We start from the raw sequence: 23,122 nt of genomic DNA on the forward strand, positions 1-23,122 counted from the left end.
AACCTCATATCGTGCATCTACAATCCTGGAGATCGTACACGCTGATCTCTGCGGGCCAATAACACCACCCACTGCAGGAAGAAGCAGATATATATATTTGTGCTCATAGACGATCACTCGCATTACATGTGGTCTATTCTCTTGAAAGAGAAGGGAGAAGCTTTCGACAAATTTGTGCGGTTTAAGAAGATTGTGGAACAGGAGACCGGTGCAACCATTAAGACATTGAGAACAGATAGAGGGGGAGAGTTCACAAGCTCAGAGTTTCGAGATTTCTGCGAAGTATCAGGCATACAAAGACACCTAACCGCCCCATACACGCCATAACAGAACGGAGTAGTAGAGAGACGTAACCGAACCTTGTTAGAGATGACAAGGAGCATCTTAACTCACATGCAAGTGCCAAACTACCTATGGGGAGAAGCGGTAAGACACTCAACCTATCTCATAAACCGATTAGCGACGAAAACATTGAGCAGTCAAACCCCGTATGAAGCGTTCAAGAAAAGAAACCTAATATCCAACATCTGCGAGTGTTTGGATGTATTGTGCATGCTAAAATAGAGTCAAAGAGCTTGAGAAAAGTGGATAGTAGGTCTCGCACTCTAGTACACCTCGGGACCGAGCCCGGCTCTAAAGCATATAGGCTATTTGATCCCAGATAACAATGAATATTCGTGAGCAGAGACGTAGTATTTGAAGAAGATAAAACATGAGAATGGAACAAAACTGGTAGTGAAGAAGCCAAGAACACAAAAACACTTACAGTTACGTTTGGAGAGTATGGGAATCAAGGACTTGAGGAATCAAGCAACATTTAACCTAGTAGCAGTGTTGTGCACGAAGATGGAGTCGAGGAAGATAAGCACAACTCTCAAGAGGAAACCGATGAAGAAACAGAGCATTACCAACCTCGAAGGTCAAACATAATCAGTAAAACACCTGCTTATCTCGATGATTATATCCTTCTTGCAGAAGAGGAAGGAGAGCGTCTCTTACTTCTGTTAAACGAAGAACCGTGGGATTTCGAAAGCGCAATGGAAGAGAAGGTATGGCGTGATGCCTGTGAAGAAGATATCAAATCGATTGTGAAGAACAAGACATGGGATCTCGTTGATCTTCCACCAGGAGCCAAACCAATTGGTTTAAAGTGGATTTTCAAGATCAAACGGAACGCAGACGGGAGAATCAACAAACATAAATCGAGACTAGTAGCAAAAGGATATATTCAACGTCATGGTATTGACTTCGAGGAAGTCTTCGCACCAGTTGCGCGCATTGAAACTGTTAGGTTCATTATTGCTCTAGCTGCATCAAATGGATGGGAAATCCATCACTTAGATGTCAAGACCGCTTTCCTCCTTGGAGAAATAAAAGAGGAGGTATATGTCAAGCAACCTGAGGGCTTTGAGGTAGAAGGAGAAGAAGATAAGGTATATAAACTTAATAAAGCCTTGTATGGTCTGAGACAAGCCCCTAGGGCATGGAACGAGAAGCTCAACAAAGTTCTTGGACAGCTGAAGTTTACGAGATGTTCGAAAGAACCTGCATTGTACCGCAAGCAAGAGGAAAATCGTTGTCTTCTCGTGGCCGTATATGTTGACGATCTTCTGATAACTGGTGCTGATCAGGGCCTGATATGCGAGTTTAAAAGGGAGATGTCAAGTAACTTTGAGATGAGTGGTCTCGGGCTATTGAGCTACTACCTTGGTATTGAAGTGTATCAAGAAGAAGGGAGGATCACGTTGAATCAGCGAAGATATGCGAACAAGATCCTAAGTGAAGCAGGTATGGCCGAGTGTAATGCCACGCAAACTCCTATGGAATTTGGTCTGAAGGTATCAAAGGCGGCAGATGAAGAGAGCATCGACGAGAAAGACTTTAGACGTAAGATTGGGTGCTTACGCTACCTACTCCACACTCGCCCGTACCTATCATTCAGTGTAGGACTTCTCAGCAGATACATGCATGATCCTAAAGCATCACATGGCGCAGCATTAAAACCCGTTTTGAGATATCTAAAAGGGACGACATCGTTAGGCCTCGTGTACAAGCAAACAAGCGGGATTGTACTCAAGGGATTCAGTGATTCAAACCACAACATCGACGAATATGACGGAAGAAGCACTACAGGCCACATATTCTACCTGAATGATTGTCCAATCACTTGGTGTTCTCAAAAGCAAGAGAATGTGGCTCTGTCATCATGTGAGGCTGAGTTTATGGCTGCAACCGAGGCTGCCAAACAAGCCATATGGCTTCAAGAACTCCTAGAAGAATTTCTTGGAAAAACGAATGAGAAGGTGGTAATATGGCTTGACAACAAATTAGCTATAGCACTCACAAAGAACCCGGTCTTCCATGGTCGCAGCAAGCATATACACAAACGATATCACTTTATCCGAGAGTGCATTGAGAACGAGCTAGTCGACGTCCAACACATACCAGGAGCTGAACAAAAGGCAGATATTCTAACTAAAGCATTAGGAAGAATCAAGTTCAAGGAAATGAAAGATCTTGTGGGAGTTCAAGATGTTGAAGAAGCTAACTTCAAGTTTAAAGGGGAGAATGTTACAGATAAACATGAAGTTAACTTAGAGAAGAAGTTAAAGCAATCCTAATGTATTTAGGAAAGTTACTTCCTAAGAGTTTAGGAAATATGGAAACATTAATCTCTATATATAGTATATGCGAGAGTGTTGCATAACACATGAGTTTTAGAGATTGAGATTGAGAACTTAACTTTTGAGAAGTTTCTTAAGTTAATAAAGAAGAGTTTCTTTATATTGAGTTCATATATAATCTAAGGCTTATAGAGTGGTGAGAATCAAAAAGAGGATAGATAAGTTTGGGGGAAGATAAGGGATGTGAAGAGCTACATTAATTAATTCGATTTGATGAATCATTGTTGTGGATGGGAGCCTTTATACGGCGACTTGGAACGTGCGGTGAGGTTAGGATAACAGTAGACGAAGAGATGGGACACCGCCTGTAGATAGAAGATAAGTTTGTTCGTAAATTTTTGTGGGTTGAGAATGGGCTTATGTTACACAAACAATACTTAAAAAACTCGGGCCTGAAAAATGCATACGGATTGGTTTTGCTTTGTCCAATTTGTAAAGGACGTGGAGTTTAAGCAAACGTGGCAACTCATAAGTGGTGTGAATTAAATGCCGACGTGGAGGGCCTCCTTGATGAGGATATTTTCTTTTTAGTTATTGTATGATGATATGATTTATATAAATAAATAATTTAAAATACAATCACTATTTTTGTGATACATTTTAAGTGATTTAATATGCACTTCTTTTGTAGTGCGTATACAGTGTTTTTTCAGCCAATTTTTGATATGAAAAGCCCATCAAAACGATATAGATAACGAAAAGGAGGAGGAGGAGAATTTTATTTATATTCTCTAACAAAAAAGGCGACGATAATGGCGATTTTCTAGGGTCTCAAATATGTTTCATGGATGGGATCCTGGTACTGATGGGGAAATTGGGATTTGCAGGGAGATCTTTCTTCCTTTCGCGATCGGCAGGGTATGGAATCAAGATGGATTTGTGGTGATACGGATTTTGGGAGTTATGGAGGTTCAATTGGGTAATGATTTCGGATCGGTGGAAATCTGGAATTGGGAGACTCAATCATGGAAGATTCGAGGTAAGGCTCTTGTTATCTTCACAACGAGAACCTTCCTTCTCCTAGTGGGGGATTTTTTTTTCTATAAGTCGATTCTGTGACTATGGAGTTTGGAAAGTCTGGATTTGGGTTTTCAATACTGATGGAAAGTTGGAAACTTTGATTTCGTTAAGCAATCGGATGATTACGATTTTACGAATCAAGTGGAATGGAGGGGTTATTTATGGCCTAGATTTCAAGATCAATATCGATTCGAGTTTGTATCAATATATAAGGGAATGGGTCTTGAGCTATAGATTCATATTTTCAAAGTTCTTTTTTTCTATCTTACGAAACTGGTGGGTGCTTATTCCTTTTCTGGCGACTATGAATCAGGGTCAACTTGTGGGAAAGGGGGGCGTTTCAACGACTGGAGAAGGGGTCCGCAAAAAGCTGAAGGTTTCTGTTCCCCACTTTGACAACTCTGATTTGATCAAGAGTTATGCTATGACCTTGATTGGGCGGTGCATGAACCCGGAGAAACAAAAGATTGGTGCGCTATTGGTGATGATTCCGAAGATATGGAAGGTGGAGGAGAGGGTGACGGGTGCAGATTTGGGAAAGGGGATGTTCCAGTTCCATTTTGAGAAGGAGGAGGACATTGAAGCGGTTTTGGAGTCACAACCATACCATTTTGATTACTGGATGATCTCAGTGGCTCGGTGGCAGCCAAGAATGTCAAGAACTTTCCCATCAGAAATTCCTTTTTGGATCAAAGTGGAGGGTCTCCCAACAGAGTTCTGGTCAACACCAGCATTTCAGAGCATCGGAGATGCGAGTGGCGAGACAACGGACGTGGATTTGGACTATGGAAAGATGCGTGTCGTGGTTGATGGCTTTAAGGAGCTAACATTGGAGACAACTGTGGAGTTCAAAGGGGGAGAATTTTATGATGAGGAAGAGGTGTCGGTTTCTCTTAAATACGAGAAACTGTTTGGCTTCTGTAAACTCTGTTTTAGTCTCTGTCACGAGGAAGATCTATGCCCACTGAATCCAAAGAGCACAGAGAAGAAGAAAGATATCAGAGATGAGCCGGTGGGCAGGAGAGAGGATCGAGCCAGGAGCTACAGAGGGGTTGTGATTAATGGTGAATGTTAGGGTTAAAAACGGTTACGACAAATTTAATATCCAAAACATCCGAGGAAGAAAGTAAGAATTTCTCCGAAGAGTACTTTTCGAAAATAGACTCTTTCTTACGAAAAAGCTTTACGGAAGAAAGAATCGAGATGTCCGACGAAGGCTCGAAACAGGTCGCTACGTAGCGACCAAGCTCGAGTCAAAGCTCGGTCGCTACGTAGCGACCGAGCGACCGTCCCGCTCGGTCGCTACGTAGCGACCGAGCTCAGCCAAGCTCGGTCGCTACGTAGCGACCGAGCTCAGCCAAGCTCGGTCGCTACGTAGCGACCGAGCGATCGTCCCGCTCGGTCGCTACGTAGCGACCGAGCTCGAGCCAAAGCTCGGTCGCTACGTAGCGACCGAGCACTCGTCTCGCTCGGTCGCTACGTAGCGACCGGGCTCGAGCCAAAGTTTGGTCGCTGTGTAGCGATTGAACCTTTCCGAACATCGATACGACACCAGTCCTTGCATTCTCGTCAAACCTTCGAATGCTATCTCCCGAAGACCGTAGCAAGCTCAGTCCATGTTTCCCGCTATTCTAATTCATCGATCAAACTTCGCGGATTAGAAACCGCGGAAAACTCGTAGTAAACGTGTCGAGTCGGAAGACGGCCCAAAGGGACCTAAAACACGACTCGAGGCCCATCCTACGATTTTTCCTAACCAAAAGCCCGTGAACCACAGCATGGTTCACGCTTGGCCCACGAGAAAGGATAAATGTCAAGTTTCCGCGGATAAATACGGAAGTTTTGAAGATAATTGTGAAGATCGGGAAAAATGGAATATCTCCATTTTTACGCTATGACGGCTTAAGGGCAGAAGAGTAAAAGCGTAAACCGACCTTGGAGCTAGTATATAAGGAGTCCTAGGCGAGGAGCAAGGGGAAGAACTTTTTCAGAGCAAACTTAGCACTTAGAGCAATTTAGGCAATTTTCCGTTTTTGTTATTTCGAGCTGCGACTCAATTAGGTTTAGCCGTCTTAGGGTTACTAGAACTAGGAATCTCGCCGACAGCTCTCGAGCCCAGGCTTATACCTTGTTGTAAACGCTCATACGCAAATTCGGAATAAGATCTTCTTTGCTCTCTTTCTCGATTTATTATACTTTATCGTTGTTATTCTCGTGTTCTGATTGCTTGACGTGTGGTAATTAACAGATATCCGGGTCCTCTGGGAAATTAGGGTTTTCCTAGTTTCCTTATTTAAACGGAAATCGACAGTGTGAATTTCGGTTCCCACAGTGAAGAGAATCATCAGGACAAGGGTAAAGATCAGAGGAGTTACCAGGGGAAGGGGAAAGGAAAAATGTATGAGGAAGAGTCACAGTGGGTGCGGGTTCCTGAGAGAGGGCACAAGCGATACTCAACTTACCGTGGCAGCAACAGAGCTGATGAGGGAAACATGAGGTCTCGGAATTCTAGGTGGGAGCAACCTCGGAACCACACGCAAGACGCAAGAGAGAGGGGTCATCGGGGCACACGACGTGAGAGGAGTCCTCGGGAGGAGCCAAAAGAAGAGGGCGAGATACAAGACACGGGTAGTGCTAACAGGGGTGTGACGAGGGAGGGAAATACTTCTGCATCAAACAACCTGCAATTGTCACAACAGGAGGATCGAAGAGGCTATGGCAATGTGGTTAAGGTAATTAGTAAACCCGTGGGCGTGGTGAATAGTGAAATTACTGCAATGGTTTCGGAAAATATTGGTACTGGATTAGAGCTGGCTCAGAAGCAGATAGGAGTTGGTAATGATAGCTTAGTGAATGAGGGTATGGATTTGGAGGAGACAGGGAATCACATTGATGGTGAAGTGGGGCTTATGTGCGATGATGATGGCTTCCAAAATTTAACTGATGGAGAGATGGAGGAACTTACTGGGACACAGGAGGTGGCCTTAGTGGAGGTTGCGGAAGATTCACACGCAAAGGAAGTTGGAGAGAAGGGTACTCAAGCAGGGGAGGATGAAAAGAAGAAAGGAACTCGTAAGTTGTTGCTTAAACAGACAGTCATGGCTGCTGGAACCTCCAAGAAGAAGTTTGTTCAAGCGCTACTTTCACAGAACAAGAGTGTTCAATCTCGACAAGGCAAGCGTCAGGGAGAAGGTATAAGATCGCAGGAGGAAAAGGGTCCCTTACACCCCAAACCAACCTCTTCCAAACCCTTAAATGCGCCCCATGGATAGTAAAATTTATGAAGATTTGAGGAGTGGTTCTTTTGGAGTTTCTGGTTTTTCTTATGTTTGGTCTTTAATAAGCTCTGTGAGCATTTCTTTAAGATTTTATTTTGTGGTTGTTTTGCTTGTTATCTGGCTATGTGGTGGCTATTTGCTATTTGTTTTATCTGGTTATGAGTTTGGTTTATGGAATGATATTGGCTTTTTTGGTTGCTTTGGCTTTGTTTGGATGTGTTCTTGGCTTGGGATGAATGTTAATATTAATTATAAGGTTGGTATGTCTATCGGAAAATGGATAAAATGGACTGAGAGGAATACTATGGTGATGCGTTATGGAAATAGGGGCAAGGAGGATTGGTGTTCGGTGGGGATACATGGGGTCTTCGGGAGATCAATAAGGTTCAACATAATGGATGGACATAAAGCATGTTCTCTGGTCTCATTAAACCAGAAAGAGAGGCTATATTATTCATACAAGATTGGAATTGGTTATCCGGATGGCAATCATTTACGACAGGCTAAGGTATTGATCACACTTTGGTCTCTGAGGAAGGTTGTTGGTACACGGTATACGTGGATGGCAATTCCACGGACTACAGGTCTTTTATTGTATCGAAGGATCAGCCTGAGAGTTTTGGGGAGAGTGACTATATGGGAGAGTATTAAGGTTTTAAAAACATTGGTGCCGTATTTTTGTTTGTTTATTACAGAATGGTGGTTGAGTTTTTCGGATATCATTAAACCCAAATTACATAGCTCTACAGAGTTTTTTTCACATTTTTAAAATGAGAGTGCTTAGTTGGAACTGTCGAGGAATGGGAAGCAAATGGACTACAGCCTATTTAAGGGAGATATGGCATAAATATAAACCGGATTTTTTATTTCTATCGGAAACAAAGCAGGATTTTGAGTTTGTTCAAAAATACCAATCACATTTTGGATTTGATAATTTAGTCACAGTTGACCCAGTAGGGCGGAGTGGTGGTCTGGCGCTTTACTATAATAATGATTATCAAGTTAATGTTTTATATTCAAGTAATCGAATGATAGATATGGAAGCAGTGATGCTGGAAAAAACAGCTTTTTTTACTTTTGTGTATGGGGATCCTGTCAAAGATTTGAGGGAACAAGTGTGGGAACGCTTAACTAGATATGGACTGTCAAGATCGGAACCGTGGTTCATTATTGGTGATCTGAATGAAATTACAGGAAATCATGAAAAGGAGGGTGGAGCTATCAGGAGTGCGGATTCATTTGTACCTTTCAATAATATGATCAGGAATAGTGGATTACTGGAATTTCCGGCAAAAGGTAACAAATTGTCATGGCAAGGGAGACGAGGTAAAGGAAAGGGGGCAGTAATGGTTCGTTGTCGATTAGATCGGGCACTCGCTAATGAGGAATGGCATACGCTATTTTCATGCTCTCATACTGAATATTTAGGGATGGTGGCATCTGATCACAGACCTCTGGTGGCTTTCCTCGATGATAAAGTTCAAAGGAAAAAAGGTCAATTTAGGTTTGATAAGAGATGGGTTGGTCAAGAGGGTTTAATGGAATCAATTACAATGGGATGGTCGAAATATAATGAAGGCAATGCAAATGGCATAGTGGAAAAGATTAGTAATTTTCGTCGCCAAATTGGAAAATGGCGGAAAAATAATCCACCTTATGGAAAGGAAAAAATTGCAGATTTGCAGAAGGCATTAGAGGAGGTACAAACTGATGATACTAGGTCTCAGGAGGATATATTAGAGGTATCCAGGAAGTTACAAGAGGCATATAGGGATGAGGAGGAGTATTGGCACCAAAAAAGTAGAAATATGTGGTACTCATCTGGGGATCTTAATACAAAATTTTACCATGCTTTGACAAAGCAACGAAGAGTACGTAATAGGATTGTAGGACAACATGATGTAGCTGGAAATTGGATTACAGAGGATAATGGTGTCGAAAAGGTAGCGGTAGACTATTTTGAAGAACTTTTTAGTACCACATCTCCATCGGAGTTTGACGATTTTCTTTCGGAAATAACACCGGGGATTACTCCTCAGATAAATCGATGGTTATTGAGGACGGCAACTGAAGCCGAGGTTAGAGAGGCGCTATTCATGATGCATCCAGAAAAAGCACCAGGACCGGATGGTATGACGGCGCTTTTCTTTCAACATTCGTGGCATATTATTAAAAAGGATTTGGTAGAGATGGTGAATAACTTTCTGGTATCGGGTGAAATGGATTCCAGGTTAAATATTACTAATATATGTATGATTCCAAATATAGAAAGGCCTACAAGGATGACGGAGCTGCGACCAATCAGTTTATGTAATGTGGGATATAAAATTATATCGAAGGTTTTGTGTCAACGGTTGAAAGTCTATTTGCCCTCTCTCGTCTCAGAGACTCAATCGGCTTTTGTGGCAGGGCGGTTGATCTCCGACAATATTCTTATAACTCAGGAAATGTTTCATGGATTACGGACAAATAAAGCGTGTCAGGGGAAGTATATGGCAATTAAAACGGATATGAGCAAGGCGTATGATAGGATCGAATGGGATTTTATTAAAGCATTACTGCAGAAGATGGGTTTTCATCAACACTGGATTAAATTAATGATGGAGTGTATATCGTCAGTTCAATATAGGATTCTCCTCAATGGACAACCACGGGGACTCATTGTACCACACAGAGGTTTACGACAAGGAGACCCGTTGTCCCCTTATTTATTTATTCTGTGTACTGAGGCTTTGATTGCCAATATAAGGAAAGCGGAGCGAGGGAAACAATTAACAGGGATTAAGGTAGCTAGAGCTTGCCCATCGATTTCACACTTGTTTTTTGCGGATGATAGTTTGTTTTTCTGCAAGGCTCAAAAGGAGGAATGTCACACTATTCTCAGGATTTTAAAGGAGTATGAGGTAGTTTCTGGGCAATTGATAAATTTCGACAAATCCTCGATTCAATTTGGACACAAAATTGAGGAATCGGTCAGGCAAGAACTAAGAGATATTTTGGGGATTCAGAATTTGGGGGGCGTGGGATCCTATCTAGGATTACCGGAAAATTTAGGGGGTTCCAAGATTCAATTTTTCAGTTTTGTGCAGGATCGTCTAAATAACAGGGTCAATGGTTGGAAGTGATTATTAAGTCAGTGATTACGGCATTGCCGAATCATACGATGTCATGTTACCGTTTACCTAAGGCCATTACACGAAAATTGACGAGTGCGGTAGCACAATTCTGGTGGAGCCCTGGGGGTAGTTCAAGAGGTCTGCATTGGAAATCATGGGATAAAGTATGTGTTAGTAAGGAAGAAGGAGGTTTAGGTTTCAAGGATATAACTGACTTCAATACAGCGATGCTTGGTAAATAGTTATGGAGGCTGATAGAACAGCCAAACACTTTATTCTCTCGCGTTTTCAAGGGGAGGTATTTTCGTCATGCCTCACCTCTTGATCCGATCCGTTCATTCTCCCCGTCATATGGCTGGAGGAGTATTGTATCTGCTAGATCTCTGGTAAGCAAAGGACTAATCAAACGGGTGGGAACAGGATCTTCTATCTCTGTATGGAATGATCTTTGGATCCCAACCACTCGCCCGAGACCAGCCAATAAAAATCAACATAATTTGTATCCCGATCTCACAGTGGATTCACTTATTGACCCCACTACGCGAAGATGGAATTCGCAGGTTCTCCGGGATTTGGTAGATCCTCAGGATGTGGAAATTATAGAAAGAATACCACTGAGCAGGAATCAGATGGTTGATAGAGAAGGATGGCATTTCACAAATAATAGAAAATTTACGGTTAAATCAGGATATCAAGTGGAACGGATCTATCCGGATAGGGAACGATTACCATTATTGGTGGGATCAACAGTTGATGTACTGAAGGTATTTTGTTGGAAAATCCGGTGTCCACCTAAAATAAAGCATTTTCTTTGGCAACTGGTTTCAGGGTGTGTAGCAGTTAAGAAGAATCTGAAGGCGCGAGGGATGCAAGGTGAGATATGTTGTGCAAGATGTGGAGCGGAGGAGGAGTCGATTAATCATGTATTTTTTGAGTGTCCCCCAGCACTTCAGGTTTGGGCTCTTTCAAAGATTCCAACAAATCCAGCCATCTTCCCCACGAGCTCTCTCTTTACGAATATGGATCATCTCTTCTGGCGGGTTATCCCACAGCTGGAGGATCATCAGTTTGCTTGGATATTATGGTATATTTGGAAGGAAGGAATAATAAGGTATTTAGTAATTTGGATATGGATCCTAAGGATACTCTTAAGTTGGCAGAAACGGAAGCAACACTTTGGGCAGAGGCACAGCTGTTGAACGAAAAGAAAACGGACACACACGTACCGGTTACGTCTCTTCCGGCAATTCCCGGACGATGGTGTTTTACAGATGGATCATGGAAAGAGGGCGATCTTTTCTCTGGTCAGGGTTGGTTCAGTACTCTAAAAGGATTTGAAGGACTGTTGGGAGCTAGGAACGTACGGGCATCTCTAAATCCCTTGCATGCAGAGATGGAGGCATTACTATGGGCTATGGAATGTATGAGAAATTTAAGACAATCTCAGGTTACGTTTGCAACGGACTGTTCTCAATTGGTGAAGATGGTTTCGAAACCAGAAGAATGGCAAGCTTTTGCAAGCTATTTGGAGGATATCAAGAGTCATACGCTCAGAGATTATTCATGTCCCAAGAACGCAAAATACGAAGGCGGATAGCCTAGCACGCAGTGTCAGGATTCAGCCGTCTTTCGTCGTTCACATGGATCAACATCTCCCAGTTTGGTTTACAGGGTCAATATGAGTCTGTAATGTTGTCGACAAAAAAAAAAAAAAAACGATATAGATGATGCTTTGGAAACTCAAAGTCTCAACACTTACATATATTTGATAAAATAAGAGTTCCGCTCATATGAGAACTATCATATTTTGGATATAACTGAAATCAATATCACAGTAAACTACCTCTTGAGCGTAAAAGTCAACATATTTTTATAACATACATATTTTTGAAACATTTAATTTAGAGTAAATGAAAAGTATTAAAAAATAGGTTAACTTACCAATTTAATATAATTTTCTATATTTAATTTTATATAATACTCCTATTTAAAAATAAAACATACTATAATTATCAAATTTATAAAAAGTAGTATATAGTTTTATTTTTCGGATTATAAAAAATCTTAGTTCATATTAAATTATAATTATGAAACAATTGATGCTTTATTTTTTTTAAACAAATTAAAATTCTTGGCATGATTTTGTTATATTTTCTTAATATTTTTTGTTATAAGAAAAAATAAAATTTAAAATATATTGGTAAAATTGATTTGTCACTAATATTTTGGAATGTGTTTTATGTTTTTTTTTAATTTAATTTTACATATGAAAATATCAAATATAATACATTGGATATTGAATACTAATTATTGGTATCCATTTTAGTTCGAACATTACAACTCTAATGACGGTCCAAAAACCAGCTGATCAGATAATTAAGATTCTAAATTAATTGATTAAATAAGAAACCAGTGAAAAGTTGCCAACGACTTCTTCTTTGGTCTTTTGCCATAAATAAAACTGTTTGTTTCCATTGGAGGTGGACAAAAAACGAATATCCGGTTTTTAGAGGTATTTCGTATGAATAATTAATTATTCAATCCAATATCCATACGGATATTTGATGTTCTGGAAAATTTAACCATATATCCAATTCGATCTGTACAAATAAAAAAAATTAATAGAATTTTATTAATTAAAGTTATTAACTTCTTATGACTCTAATAACTCAAATAAAAATATTTTAAAACTTACTTAAATAAAACAGTTATATAATTTATATATATACTTTTGAAATATATGTACATACATACATATAATGGATCGGATCGGATATCTATCCTTAAAAATATTAGTATTTATAATTTTTTTTCTTTTCTCATAGATATTATATATTAGTATATTTGCTTTTCTGTAAAGTTAGTGATATTTGGATCTTTTGGTTTCAATAAAAACAAGTAATGAGTCGAATCAAAACTTATAGCTATTTTGCTCATCACTAATTTCTAGATAATGAATCCTACTATATAAAAGGGACTAAATTTAAGGCTTTTGAAACTATCCACCTCATCCAAAATATTTTCATCCAAAAAGAATTAAAAATAAATATCATTTAGAAAATAATTAACTAACATACAACTTTTGATATTTCTAGAAATTTCAAATTTGTAACTTCTAATTTATTAATAGAATCATATATCTATATTGAATTATGTTCTATTTTTAATCGTTAGACTTCAAGGATAAATAAATTATTAATTTATAATATATATAGTTTATAACCTTATATTGTAGTTATAAATAAAGAGAAAATAATTAAAATTGTAAGTTTTGAATCATAGAGAAAATATAGTGTATATGATTGAAGTTGGTCCATTCTGAAATTAAAGATGGCTAAAATTCATCTTTGTCAAAATGCATAGATGTGAATCTTATATGAATAGAGTTCTCCATTGCTTATAGTAGTGTAATAAACTCCGTGTGTAATGGAGAAAAAATGTTATATAAGTGAAAACAAAAATTATGATTTTTTTTCTTGTGCCTATAGGCTCTTCGCAATTTGAAGAAGAAAGAATATATTGTGTGAAAATCTTTGGCTCGGTCAAATTTTATCCAGTTGTTTATAAAACTGTTGTTATCTAATTCATGTAATTTTTCAGTGTTGATTTAAAAGCCTAAAAAACCCATCTATACTGACTTTTTGATATTTTTAGTGATTTGAATTTAAAAAGAGATAAAATTTTCGATAAGTTATGTAAACTCTGAACAAGTATTTACTTTTAGAAAGCATTTACATGTTTCAAACTTATAATATATACATATATAATGTTTAAAATTATGCATATAAAAGCTGTGTAAAATGTGTCTGAATATGTTTCTGTTCTTTAATGTGTTAATCGTACTATATATAACATTATTTTAAAATTTCAAAAAGTTTATGTCACTGTCACATACAAAAAACCATCAATAAAAAATATAATTCTCCATCTACGACAAAAAAAACAAAAAATTATCAACATATAAATTTAAATTAAGAAAAACTAACATTAGAAAAACAAGAAGTTAATATAAAAGAAAAAAACTGACAAATAATACTATAAATAAAATAAATTTATAAGACACAATCCGCGCGAAGCGCGGAAAAATTCTCTAGTCACGATAAAGAGCATTGCGGAGTTTTTGCCAGTGGGTTTTTTTCGTTGATTATAATAATTACTTATTTGCGTCAAAATAATGTACCAAGAAATTATTACCGCGAACAAAGCTCTTCAGTTCACTGATCTTTTTACAATAAAAATAGAGAAAAAAAATAAAATAAAAACTCAGAATTCTCAGGTGGTGAATCAAAAACACACAAAAATAAAATGAAAACAAAAACATATATTGCACAATTTAAAGAAATATCAATCGACAAAGGGAAAAGTGATGTGGCAACGGTATAGGCGTTGGATTGGTCAGAGTCAACATGTAGGGAAATCCGAGGGAGGAGGAGGGAGCTTCTGGTTTGGAAGGTCTCCATCCAGAACCACCCAAGCCATGGTCAAACCCCAACTCAAATGAATCTCAATGTGGCAATGCATAAACCACACACCTGACACCATCAAACAAAAACTATTAAGAAACGACAGTTTTAATAAACATTAAAATTATCACAGTCATATTCAAAACCGCATAATATGTGTTGCAACTTGTAACACGCATTTAAAAAAAAAAACTTAAACCAATACCAGGGTTATCAGCGAGGAATCGGATGGCAACCCAACCACCGGAAGGGACATTAATAGTGTTTCGTTCAACCGGGTCAACTAGGTTATACTGTTTTGGGTCACGGGTCGGGTCAAAATTACCGAAGCCTTGACCTACCACATAAAAGTTGTAGCCATGAAGATGAATAGGGTGTGCCTCGATTCCCAAGATGCTAGTGCCCTGCAAGACCAATTCGACAGTTGTGTTGTACTTCAAGACCACGACTTTGGTCCCTCCTGAGACCATTGTGTTGTTTGGTGGCACGCCCGTGTAATTAAATGGGAAAACAGGGGCACTTGGGAAATTGGTTGTGAAAACTTTCTTAGACATGCCAGAGAAGTATGATTGTAATAAAGAAGTAGTGTTTGGTAAGATGAAAGTCACATTGTTGATAGCTGCTGCAAATTTTGTGGTATTAGTTGGTCCTTGACAGGTCTGGTTTTTAGGACAAGGGTTGGTTCCTAAACCGACCGTAAAGAAAAACTTCTTATCCACGATTTTTGGAACGTTTGCCGGGAATCTAGAATTTGCCAAACTTCTAAACATTTTTGTAAAGTTCGCTGCATAGCTCGTACTGTTGATAGGAGGTAGAGAAGGATTAATAACAGGAAGGTTTTTAGAAGAGTTAAAATGGTTTGAAGTAGGTTTGTGATGGTATTTGAGAATCCCTGCGACGGTTGTATTATCGATTGTTCCTTGGCCCGTGAAGTAAGGTCTTGCTAGCATGTAGAAGGTTGCATTTGGGTAAATAGGTTTGGTTTTGAGTAGAACGTTGGTGGTTTGTCCCGGACCGAGAAGAACAATGTTGGTTTGGAATGGTTTAACGTAGCTAGCGTCAGCTTCGACCACTGTCAATGTGTGATTGGCTATGGTAAAGAAGAGTTCATCATCGAGTGCAGCATTGATCAGTCGTAGTAGATATGTCTTTCCAGGTTTCACAACTGTTTAAGGTGAGTTTGGTCTCAGAAGAAGTAAACAATACTAGAAATGGGTCGAACAGAGGCGTTTATTAGATTTCGAGATGATGTTACAAAGGTGGAGAAAGTAAAAGCAAGCCGGAGCTCGTGAGAGCTTAAACCGGAAAAGTACAAATAGCAGAGAGATGATTGTACGGATGATAAACCCTAATCTCGCCGCTAAGTTTGTGTAGCTAAGTGTCGATGCCTTTCTCCTTTGCTTTCCTCTCCTTTTATACTCTGTTCGATTACCTTAACCTAAACTCTTTTTACTAATTGGGCTTTGTCGGCCTTTCGGGCCTGATTATGAGATGCTCGCTGAGCCGTTGAGTCGATCAACCTCGCTCCGCTTGCTCTCTGCTTCGACTATCAGCGCTCCCTGTCGAGTCGATCTCTCGAGAATCGGCTTCTGCGCCGATGTCGACTCGGTTTGCTGGACTGGGCCCTTTGTTCGATGGGCTTTGTGGATGGGTTAAATCCATCCCCAACAGTAAGTCCCCCCCCAGTTCATTGATGGTCGAGCAATCGATCTTTGATGAATTTGGTGCCTGTGGTTCGGAGAACAAAAGGTTCAATCCGAGCAAATGACAGGTCGTTGGGGAGTCAATCCGTTCAATTGATACTCCTCGATCGAGGGAATGGATTGATGCGTCCGTTTCTCACGCGTTGCGATCGTGAGATAAACGCTTACGGGTCGAGAATACGGACCGGCGCATCTGTTGATCACGCGCCTAATTGGGTTTAGGCCCACTTAGGCCTTATTAGGCGTAATGATGACGCTTTGATCCCCGCGCTTATCTCTCTCTATAAATAGCGACCCCCTCTCCACTTCTTTTCATTTTCCTCCGCAGCGCTAAAGGTACTTTCTCTCTCTACGCTCCTTTCTCTCTCTTTATCTCTGTTTTTAGATCTGCGAGTATCCGAGATGTCGTCATCTCATCGTTTGACGCGAGAACAAAAGGGAAAGGGGGCGGTCTCTTCTCGGGACTCCGGCGATATCCATCACGAAGCGATGATGGATACGGGGAATATGGATTTATCGCAGCGTCTCTTGGTCTCGGAAGCGAGAGAACAGTTCCGGGGTGACGACGACGGTCAAGAAGCGGTCGACGCCTCGATTGTCCCGATCAGCTACTACCCTGGGAACATCTTTGCTGAGGAGAGCCCCCTGGAGGTTTGGAGAATTCGACCTTCGGTCGTCGATGGACAAAATTGGTCCAACGTCGAGAGGACGAAGTCTACCGTGGAGTCGGTGGAAGCTCTCCTCCGAGATCTCAATGCACATGGGGTTTCGTTCATCGTTCCAAAACGGGATCAGAGGCCTTGGTCGCCTCCGAAGGGATATCAATGCATTTACGAATCGTATTTTCGGAGCGACACGAAGTTGTGGTTTCCAATTCCCCGAATTGTCACGGCTTACGCGTTTCGCAGAGGAGTCGCCTTAAGCCAGTTGATGAACGGTTTTCTTCGGTTAATGGTCGTTCTATCGGTGATCGCGGCTGAGGCAGGGACATCGATGAGTGTGAGGTCGTTTGAGGAGTTGACTTCAGTCTCAATTTCCGATGATGGGCTCGTCTCGACGAGGATGCGCCCAAATTATAACGTGGTCACGGGGTACCCGACCAAAACCTCAGACTGGCAGCGTTCGTATTTTTATGTGAAGTCGAACAGATCAGCGTTCGAGGAGCCTCCGAAGTCTGGTTATCGCGTTCTCTGGAATGCAGAGATGGGTACTGCGCAGTATCTTATGTGACAATTGTAGCATGTGCTCGTCTAACGCGTCTCTTTTCCTTTTGTAGTTGGTCATCCGAATCTCGCCACTTATCCCGAGGATTGGAAGGAGAGTGCTCGGATCGTTGCGCTGCAGAAGCAAGATCACTGGGAGGACTTTACTCGGGAGAGAATTCAAAGATCCATAGATCAAATTGCTAGTCGTGAGTTTTCTTTGGTTTTCCTTCTGCTTTTCCTAGCAAGTGAATAGCGTGTATTAAGAATTTTTCTTTGCAGAACGTTGGATCTCAAACTTGCTTCCCCTCGTCAATCAATCGACTTCGAAGAGACTATCCCTCTTTACTCAAGCTGAGCAGAAAGAGATCAACCGAGCCAAGACAATGAAGCAATTGCCCGACCTTAGCCTTATTGTGGCTGAAAAGATAGGCGCCAAGCGAGGCGCTTCTGGGAGCAGGGTTGGCCCTTCGGGGTTGGAAGCGGTAGAGGCGACCCCAATTGCTGCTGAGCAAACGCGTACTGGTGGCTCCTCGAAGAAAAGCAAGAAAAAGGCCGAGGATCCGAAGGAATCTTCTGAGCCCGGGCAAACTGGGGCAGACGGTTCCTCTAAAAAAGGGGGGAAGAAACGGAAAGCCGGAGATTTGCCCGCCGAGGACGCTCCTAAGAAGAAAAAGATGAAGAAGAAAGAATTGGCTATGCCCCGCTCATCCTCGGTCTGCGAAGAGGAACTTCAGGCTCTAGTTCCTGAAGCTATCCCTGAGGTTGGGACCTCGGAGGATGATGAGAATGAGACTATCGCCCTCCGCCGACGGAGACGGGAGAGTCGAGTCACCGAGGAGGTATCCCGTGGAACCTTGGCCGGTGATCTACCTTCTACTGAGGTTCCGAGGGGAATATCGACTTTGGGAGGACAGCGGGACCGCTCGAGGAATGAGTCCCCTGCTCATGTCACGGAGGGATCTGAGACCCGAGTATCCGGTCGCCCTAAGGAAACCCCGGCAGATGAGTTCAGATTCGAGTTTAACCGTGAGCTTCCGCTGGCTTGCTACCCGGAAGATTGTGCTCGCCTGTTACGGTTGGTCAAAGGCGGTCCCGATCAACTCCCTTCAGTGGGAGATCTCATCTTCAAAGATGAGTATGAGCACGCCTCTTGCTCGTCTGTAAAGGTAAGCGGTTGTTCGTTCCCTTCTTTTCCGAACCTTAAATTATTTTGGCTAAGTCTTTTGGTGTTTTGATCAGAGCCACGGCGACTGGAATGTTCTGGTCGGGAAGTATGACACAGCCCTTAGGCGGGCCAGAGAGCAGATCCGTGAGAGCGAAGAAGCCAAGAAGAAAGCGGAGGAGGCTCTTCGGGTGTCTTCGCGGGAAAAGGCTGAAGCCATTGCTCGGGAGAAATCTCTCAGGAAAGCGTTTGACGAGACGCGAACGTCTGATGCGGCTGAACTGCAGATGTGTAAGGAGGCGATGAACAATCTCGAGTTCGTGGTGGATAAGCAGCGGAAGGAAAAGGCTGATCTAGAGGCAAAAATGGCTGCGGAATTGCTAAGGCATTCCGAGGAGATGGACAGGCTTCGGAAATCTCGTAAATACGAGGTCACGCACGAGAGGGTTCGCGTGCTGATTGCCATGATCGCTAAAGCCGAGAAACGCTTTCACAGGATTTCCCTTCGTGAAGACAAAAGGGACAAATACGACGATGCTCGGTGTCTCTATAGTCAAGCCTTCGGGACGAGGAAATGTCTCGAGCAAATCAAGGCCTCTGGTGTTGAGATCCCGCAGGAAACCATCGACTTCTTCATCGGGCAAGAGAAGCACTACGAGGAAGAAGCAGAGCGTTTGGAGGTAAAGGAGATTCCGGCGGAAGATCTTTGCCTTTCTCCGCTAGTGTTGGAGTCTCGATTTTTGATCGAGGAAATTTGGCGTCAGCTTGACCCGTTTGGGTCGAATATTAATCTGATCGATTCGGAGGCCGCTATTGCTCTGCGTACTCCTCTTCGTCCTGAAGATCCGGTGGAGAAGCCCGCTCAAACTGCTGTATCTTCCAACCAACCCACCGATCAAGATGCTGATCTCGCGAAGCAGACATCGGCGGGAGCGGTTGTTCACAAGGACGGGGCAGTGCCGACCATTGTGCTAACAGATTCCCCCGCTAAGGCGTCGAAGAATGCCAGCTCATCTGCTTCCTCGTCGGAAGACCCGGAGAAGGGTGACGATGATCCCGCGGGGATGCCTATTGCGGACGCGACTGCTCCAGCCCCAGCCAAATTTGGTCGCATCTCGGGTCCCGGAGAAAAAGACGGTGATGGTGGCAAGAACCTTCCCGCTGGTGACGAATAGGGCTATCTGGTCGAGGACCTTCTCTTCCTGTTGTAATTTCGCAGTTTGCTTTTTAGTAGACTTTTTCTCCTTATGTTGTGCTTTGGTCTCGTTGAGACCTTTGAACCTTTATGTACCGTTGGCCCATATGGGTCTTGTTGTTCGATACTCGGGATGTTTTTCCCCTTTTTTTTTAAAGGCTTTTATCAAATGTTTGCTTTGCTTCGAATCGTAACTCGTTTCTCGTTAAGTCGTTCCCGTTTGCCTTGTCCGTAACTAAGTTTTAACGAGTTTTAAATGTTTGGACTTTTAACGAGTTTCCGAGGAAAAGGTATCTGGATGCCCCGCGGTAACCGAGAGGAATTTGGTCGGCCAACTCATTATTCTTCGATTTGCAGTAAGATCCAGAAATTTCGCTCGTGAGTCGGTCAATGCCTTGAGCATCGGTGACGCGGAACTCTGTTTTTCCCTTCGTTCGATATTTGATCAGGATATCGTCGACTAAGTGGGATGAGTGCTCGTGCGCCGCTTTCGAGTTAAGGGGCTAGCATCATTTGGCTCTCGTCATTGTTTACTCGAGGGAGTGAGACGAGATGTATTTTTTGTTAGGTTGGGGCTGGACCCCGTAGAGGGGATGCCTACGTACCTCCGGGGAGGATCAAGCCTTTCGTAGTTCATTTTGGTCCAAGTAAAAGTAACTTGGTAGTCATTTACTTGGAGTTCATCATCGAGTAGAAGTGACCGTAGGGTGCATCTACTCGGTTTTTTTTTTTTTTTTTTTTTTTTTTTTTTTTTTTTTTGCGAGTAAAACGGTGATGTAGATCATTTTACTCGTTCCGAAAGGGTACTCGTTTTACGAGTAGAAGCGACGAAGATGCATGGAGTTCCAAGCTCGTGGAACTGCTGCTCCGCGGGAAGTTTCGAGTCGATATACTCCTGGTTTGACGACTCGAGTGATCTTATACGGTCCTTCCCAATTTGCGCCGAGTTTTCCAGCATTGGGTTCCTTGGTGTTCTCAAAGACTTTTCTCATAACCAGATCGCCGAGATCGAGAGGACGCGATCGGACCTTTTTGTTGTAGTAACTCTCGATTTGGTTTTGGTAGTTTTGGATTCGAAGTAAGGCTTGGTCGCGCTTCTCCTCTAGCCCATCTAGGGCATCTAGCAGCATCTCTTGATTAAGCTCGACATGCTGGGGCATCTTGGACCTGCGGAGACTTGTTACATTGACCTCGGCTGGAGCCATTGCCTCCATCCCGTAAGCGAGTGAAAAAGGAGTAGATTTTGTCGCTCCTCGGGGGGTTGTCCGGTGCGACCAGAGCACGCCGTCAAGTTCATCGGCCCAATGTCCCTTTTTGAGGTCAAGGCGCTTCTTGATTCCGTCGATGATAATCTTGTTCGAGGATTCTGCTTGTCCGTTTCCTTGAGGATATCTTGGCGTCGAAGGGCTTAGTCGGATGTTCCATTTGTTGCAGAAATCTTTAAAACTTCCGGCCATAAACTGTGATCCGTTGTCTGTCACGATCTCGTATGGTAGTCCGTGGCGACAGATGATGTTCTTCCAGACAAAGCCACGAACTTCCTTCTCTGTAACCTGCGCGAAGGCTTCTGCTTCGATCCATTTGGTGAAATAGTCGGTTAATACCAGCACGAAGCGACGTTGGCGAGAATTCGGCATTGGTCCGATGATATCCATCCCCCATCGCATGAATGGGTAAGGTGCTGCGGAAGTTCGCAGTAGCTCGGTTGGACTGTGGATACTCGGAGCGTGTCGTTGGCATTTGTCGCATCGCCGGGCATATGCTTCGCAATCGGTATTCATAGTTGGCCAGAAAAATCCCAAGTTCCGAATTTTCAAGGCTAATGATCGACCTCCAGAGTGGTTTCCTCCCGCTCCTTCGTGGGTTTCTGCCATTACTAAATGTGTTTGCTCGGCGAAAATGCATTTCAGGAGGACCTTGTTAGCCGTTACTCGGTGGAGTTCTTCTTCCATGACGACGTAATGCGCGCTGCGCCTCTTTAATCGTCTTGCGGCCCATTTATCCGTTGGAAGTGTGCCCGCGGTGAGATATTGGATGAATTCAGAGGTCGGATCTTGGTCTGATCTTGGTCTGTCATCTCGGAGTCGTCGTTGGTCTCAGATAAGGGCGTTGTTTCGAGTTCTGTGGTGACGAAGTTAGCTGACTCCGTTGAGATGTCGATGCTTGGTTTCTCGATTCGGTGAATTGGAATAGTCCTTTTGACTTGATCGCGTAGCTTGCTTCCGAGTGCTGCTAGCGCATCCGCACAGACATTTTCTCCACGAGGAACCTTGGTGAGCTCGAAGAATTCGAACTCTTTAGCCAATGCTTGTACAACTCGGAGATAAGCATCCATTCTATCGTTGCGCGCATCGTAATCACCGCTGAACTGACTGGCGACGAGCTGTGAGTCGCAATATGCACTGAGTCGCTTAGCCTTGACTGCTTTGGCGAGGCGAAGGCCTGCGATGAGTGACTCATACTCTGCTTCGTTGTTTGATGCTGGGAAACCGAAGCTGAACGACTGTCGAATGAGCTCTCCCGATGGGGATTGAAGCTGAACTCCTGCTCCAGAGCCTTTGTTTGTCGAGGAACCGTCGACATGCAGGATCCATGTTGAATCCGAGGTTTCCAAATCTTGAGCGAGTTCCGGAGATAGCTCCACGAGAAAATCGGCGAGGACTTGGGCCTTAGCAGCGGTTCTGCACTTATAGGTGATGTCGAGCTCTCCGAGTTCGATCGCCCATTTGGTAAGACGGCCGGCTCTGTTCGTGTTTTGCAGGACAGTTCTGAGCGGCTGGTCGGTGAGAACTTCTACCGAATGTGACTGGAAATATGGGCGGAGTTTCCTCGCTGATTCGACGACGGCCAGGGCCATCTTTTCAAGTGTCGGGTACCGGGTTTCTGGTCCGGTCATCCTCCTGCTCATGTAGAAAACAGGTCGTTGTTCTCCTCGGTCCTCCTTGATTAACACGCTGCTGACTGCGGCGGATGAGACCGCAATGTAGAGAGATAAAACGTCGCCTATGTCCGGCTTTGCCAGGATAGGGGGCGTCGTCAGGTAATGTTTGAGCTGACTAAAAGCCTCCTCACATTTATCGTCCCAAATGAATTTCTTGTTTCCTCGGAGGAGATCGTAGAATGGGAGGCATTTATCGGTGGATCGGGAGATGAAACGATTAAGCGCTGCGATTCGGCCTGTTAGTCGTTGGACTTCTCGGCAATTTCTCGGACTGGGGAGATCAAGGACAGCTGATATTTGCTTCGGGTTTGCTTCGATTCCCCGCTGCGTCACTATGTAGCCAAGGAATTCTCCG

The 23,122-nt window shown here is 42.8% G+C and overlaps 3 protein-coding genes across 3 annotated transcripts; 2 read left to right on the plus strand and 1 right to left on the minus strand.

Annotated features, from left to right (window-relative positions):
• Positions 1 to 4,008: 4,008 nt before the first annotated feature.
• Positions 4,009 to 4,779, plus strand: LOC125603210. The gene has a single exon (XM_048774381.1). The coding sequence runs from the start codon at positions 4,009 to 4,011 to the stop codon at positions 4,777 to 4,779; it is 771 nt and encodes a 256-aa protein (XP_048630338.1).
• Positions 4,780 to 14,499: 9,720 nt separating this feature from the next.
• Positions 14,500 to 16,223, minus strand: LOC106432597 (laccase-2-like). The gene is made up of 3 exons (XM_048774382.1): positions 16,082 to 16,223; positions 14,767 to 15,726; positions 14,500 to 14,630 (listed from the first exon to the last, which is right to left on the minus strand). Exons 1-3 carry the CDS (start codon positions 16,221 to 16,223, stop codon positions 14,500 to 14,502), a joined length of 1,233 nt encoding a protein of 410 aa, XP_048630339.1.
• On the plus strand, positions 15,734 to 19,996 carry LOC125603211 (meiosis-specific protein ASY2-like). The gene is made up of 4 exons (XM_048774383.1): positions 15,734 to 17,471; positions 17,541 to 17,675; positions 17,749 to 18,635; positions 18,709 to 19,996. Exons 1-4 carry the CDS (start codon positions 16,667 to 16,669, stop codon positions 19,804 to 19,806), a joined length of 2,925 nt encoding a protein of 974 aa, XP_048630340.1. The 5' UTR covers positions 15,734 to 16,666; the 3' UTR covers positions 19,807 to 19,996.
• The last annotated feature ends 3,126 nt before the right edge of the window (positions 19,997 to 23,122 follow it).

Source organism: Brassica napus, unplaced genomic scaffold (assembly GCF_020379485.1).
Source record: "Brassica napus cultivar Da-Ae unplaced genomic scaffold, Da-Ae ScsIHWf_30;HRSCAF=58, whole genome shotgun sequence".
Lineage (NCBI taxonomy): Eukaryota > Viridiplantae > Streptophyta > Magnoliopsida > Brassicales > Brassicaceae > Brassica > Brassica napus.

Bases quoted from the DNA above. Each gene is read 5' to 3' on its own strand.
- LOC125603210 (XM_048774381.1), top strand. From the start codon at position 4,009: ATGAATCAGGGTCAACTTGTGGGAAAGGGGGGCGTTTCAACGACTGGA.
- LOC106432597 (XM_048774382.1), bottom strand. From the start codon at position 16,223: ATGGATTTAACCCATCCACAAAGCCCATCGAACAAAGGGCCCAGTCCA. The intron at 15,727-16,081 runs GTTGATCGACTC...CACCTTAAACAG, and splicing joins CAGAGAGCAAGCGGAGCGAG to TTGTGAAACCTGGAAAGACA. The intron at 14,631-14,766 runs GTATTGGTTTAA...TGATGGTGTCAG, and splicing joins ATTCCTCGCTGATAACCCTG to GTGTGTGGTTTATGCATTGC.
- LOC125603211 (XM_048774383.1), top strand. From the start codon at position 16,667: ATGTCGTCATCTCATCGTTTGACGCGAGAACAAAAGGGAAAGGGGGCG. The intron at 17,676-17,748 runs GTGAGTTTTCTT...TTTTCTTTGCAG, and splicing joins CATAGATCAAATTGCTAGTC to AACGTTGGATCTCAAACTTG. The intron at 18,636-18,708 runs GTAAGCGGTTGT...TGTTTTGATCAG, and splicing joins CCTCTTGCTCGTCTGTAAAG to AGCCACGGCGACTGGAATGT.